This window comes from Bison bison, unplaced genomic scaffold (assembly GCF_000754665.1).
Source record: "Bison bison bison isolate TAMUID 2011002044 unplaced genomic scaffold, Bison_UMD1.0 scf7180017863877, whole genome shotgun sequence".
Classification (NCBI taxonomy): domain Eukaryota; kingdom Metazoa; phylum Chordata; class Mammalia; order Artiodactyla; family Bovidae; genus Bison; species Bison bison.
In genome coordinates, this window is record NW_011494449.1 from 112,522 (window position 1) to 116,318 (window position 3,797).

At 42.2% G+C, this 3,797-nt stretch overlaps 1 protein-coding gene across 6 annotated transcripts in view; it reads right to left on the reverse strand.

Moving 5' to 3' along the window:
* Positions 1-827: 827 nt before the first annotated feature.
* TMEM100 (transmembrane protein 100) overlaps positions 828-3,797 on the reverse strand; it is a 6,005-nt gene continuing 3,035 nt past the window's right edge. For 3 of the 6 annotated variants that reach the window (XM_010833719.1, XM_010833721.1, XM_010833720.1), the window contains exons 3-4: positions 3,538-3,681; positions 828-2,045 (exon numbers count right to left, since the gene is read on the reverse strand). In XM_010833719.1, coding sequence (XP_010832021.1) covers positions 1,571-1,975 — 405 coding nt within the window. In that variant the 5' untranslated portion in view covers positions 1,976-2,045; positions 3,538-3,681 and the 3' untranslated portion in view covers positions 828-1,570. Of the gene's footprint in view, positions 2,046-3,537; positions 3,780-3,797 lie in introns of those variants that run through there. The other 3 variants (XM_010833722.1, XM_010833718.1, XM_010833717.1) reach the window with 3 other exon arrangements.

Consider the following 3,797-nt stretch of genomic DNA (forward strand, 5'->3'; position numbering starts at 1 on the left):
GCTGTTCATTATCCACAGAATTCAAGCAGTAACCCTATTTATGTTGCATTATAACTAACTCAGCTGAGCAGTCCGAGAAGCTACACAATGCCTGGCATATAGCTGGTGCTCAAAAATATGGTACGCAAATACTTAACCACAGATTCAATAAATACGTAGGACTCCCTGGTGACTCAGATGGTAAAGAAGCTGTATGCAGGGCAGGAGACCTGGATTGGATCCCTGGGTCAAGAAGATCCCCTGGAGAAAGGAATGGCTACCCACTCCAGTGTTCTTATCTGGAGAATTTCGTGGACAGAGGAGCCTGGTGAGCTACAGTCCATGGGGTTGCAAAGAATCAAACACAACTGAGCAACTAATACACATGTAATACATATTTAACAACATATTATACAATTTTTGACCTCTGGCTTTGATTTCCTAATTGTAATGACATAGAAATCTTTTAAAAGGACATAATTCTTAATATTTTCAAAAGTTATAAAAAATGGTGTGACAAAAATAGAAATCTTTGAGTTAAATTAGGAAGAAGCAACATTTGAGAGGAATACAATTGAGATGTTGCCGAGGCAAGGGAAGAAGGGCAATTTGTAACCGCAGTAACATAACTACAATAGAAGTAAGCATTTGAGAAGTTTTAGTAGGGACTTCCCTGGTGGTCCTGTGGCTAGGACTCCAAGATCCCAATGCAGGGGGCCTGGGTTCGATTCCTGGTCGGGGAACTAGATCCTAATTGCTGCAACTAAAAAGAACCCGTATGTGGCAATCAAAGTCAAAGATCCCCGCATGCTGCAGCTGGGACCTGGCATAGTCAAAGAAGTAAGAAGTTTCAGCAGCAATGAGTATTTATTATTTTGAATGAACTGTACATGAAACTTAAATTTTTACATGAAATATAAAAATCATCAAAAGTGCTGTTTAGGATTATTTTAATATTAATTTATCCCCCCATGTGATCTAGTAGCTACACATTTTACCTTTTTTAATGATCTGACACATCATTACAATCATGTAAGAACTGTCCAATGTTAAAACATAAAAAAAATATTAGTTTATTCCTCAAGAAAAGTACCACCAGTGATGCTTTACTGAACATGAAAAATAAACAGATGCCAGAGAATCAACTTTTCGGGAAAAAGAAATATCATAGAATTTCACGGGTGAATGCAAAGTCCAAAGCAGATCAGACTCTCAGCAGAACATTCTTGGGATATAACATCCTAATAGTGTGGGTTATCTCCTTTGGAGGCAGGTCACTGGTGTGCCAGAACTCATCTTTTCTGGCCTACTTTCCAACAAAACGTCTAATGCCACGAACCTCTCATGACTCCTAAAATATTTAATACAGAGGGTTTTCAGTCTTAGAATAGCCCTTGGAGTTAAGTTTGTCGTTGAAGAAGAAAGCAGTCATTGCTCACAGACGAGAGCCCCGCGCACCTTCCGCCGTCAGGCCGACCCATGCGTCTGGTCCGCACCGAGTGCGTGCTCCCCACAGCCGTCCTGGGTGCCCTGGCTGATGAAGAGACAGCAGGTCCTTCAAGTCACGCGTCCCAACTGGTCTCATTCGGCCCTAAGCAAACCAGCCTCTCTGATTCACCACCAGAGTTGTCTGGCTCTCCCGCCTCTTGGCTTTCTTGCTCCTCTGCCTCACCTTCCAGCACAGAGCGCTGGACGCTAACAGAAAAAGTCCCAGGGACAGAAGGACCAGGCCCAAGATGGAGATGATGGAGCCATGGGAGTTGAAGCTGTACGCCACGGCAGTGACCACGGTCCCGGTGATGAGGACCACCACGGCGAAGGGGATGACGCAGCGGTAGCAGGAGAGCTCAGCGCCCCCGGTGGCGGCCGCCAGCTGAATCTCACTGACCAGGGGCACCAAGGTAACCACCACTTCGCCATTGGCATTCTTTTCCATCGCCACCGGCTTGGGAGACTTTGGGGTTCCCAGGATCTCCTTTATGGGCTCGTCTGTCATTGTTACAGCGGTGTCTCCTAGCTGAGTTCACAGACTAGATCTGGGTGGTCTCAAAAACTGTGGGCAAAAACTGTAAAGACAGGAGATGTCAGCTGAATGCGTTAGAGTGAGCCCCACAAGTAGCAGCAAAGACCTGGGGAAACACCACTATGTTCTTTTCTTTTCTAGGATACATGGATGCCTGTGAAAATCAACTTTAATGTATTTTTTCCCCAACTTTTGCATTCTCTTTGCATTGGGCAGAAAGCAAGATAAAGCAGAGAACCATAAAGAAAGGGAAGGTATATAAGCAGGAAGCACTTTACAGTGCTTAATACTCTCTGGCAGCCTACAAATGTTTTACAAGCTTTTCTCCTTTGTCTATTGCTTTCTTTCCTCTAAACATAGAGAATCCTTAATCTTAATCCCAAAACACCCTCATTCAAAAGGAGAGCGTGTTATAAACAACATTTCGCACAGTCCATTCCACACTCACAGCAACCTAGACGCTGCCAGTATTTCCGGGCATAACATGCATTCTTTCCAAACTATGGCCCATTCACTGTGCACCAAAGTAATGTCAAGACCAGCAGCCAGCATTTAAGTGAGATTTTTCTACATCAACTGACGGTCAACAAGTCTTCATTGTTGTAACTATTAAATGCAATGAAGCAGGCATCCTGGGTCCATGGTGGGAGTGCAGTTTGGCAAAAATTCAGTGATAATAAGGCTAGGATTTGTGATCTAAAATGTGGCAATATCCTTTGATGCATTTGAAAAGAGAAAAATAAGAAAAGCAATTCAACAATTTTGTTGGATATAATTTTGTGCTTTTTTATGTTAAAGAAGAGGCCAACTATGAGAGTAATTAGCAGTTAATTTACAAATTTTCCATTAAATTCAACAAGGAATTTTGACATTATATGTACTACTTGTTTTAAAAGAATGAGCATACTAGATTTTCAATAAAGATTTACAAGCTCACTTTTACCCCATGCTCCAGTGTACGAAAATGTCATGCGATTCATCTTTGTAAATATTTTGAACCTGAACATTTCAGAAGGAAATCTGAAACTCTCCATCAAAAATCTCTAGGTGAAATGCCATCGCTGAGAAAACAGTGGACACTCCTGTCTTGTTTAGGCATGGCAAGTCATTCTCTTTCACCCTTGAGAAGTGATCTAGCAGCTAAAGGGTTGAACAGTTACAGTTATGCTTTAAATGAAAGCATTTAAAGGAAGATAGCGGAGATGATTTCAGTGAGATGACAACTTTGATCCTATTAAATACTCACTGAAAACTAATTCAACCCCAAAGTCAGACCTCACGGGTTCTTCCTTGCCCTGGGAGGTCAAAATATCACTCCTTATCCAATGAGCTAAAAGTTAGAGCTGTCTATTTGCATGAGACTTTCAGTCACCAAAAGTAATCACTGCTATTCAAGATACCTTAATGACTGGCTAGATCAATAAAAGCATATTTGAGATTCTGTCTGAAAGGAAAAAAAAAAAAAACTTCAACCCAAAACTGAAACTTCAGCTAACTTAAAAATGAGGCTGTGTCCCCCAAAGGTTTATACTTACATGTACCTCAGAGAGAAGCAATCCATTACCAGGGAGACCCCTGGACCTGAGAGTGAAGGAACAGCAGTCTGAGCTTCTTCTTGGACTTCTGAGAAGGCAGCCTGTCACAGCACCTCTGTCAGGAAAGTGACGGGACAGGGATCTCTGGGAAGGAGAAAAGATATAAAATGCTGTGGGTTTTAGATCCTGAGCTCTTTCTCTCACTCTACCCCTTCCTAAATGACGCTTGTCTTTCCCTCTCTCTTTTTATTTCCTCCCCC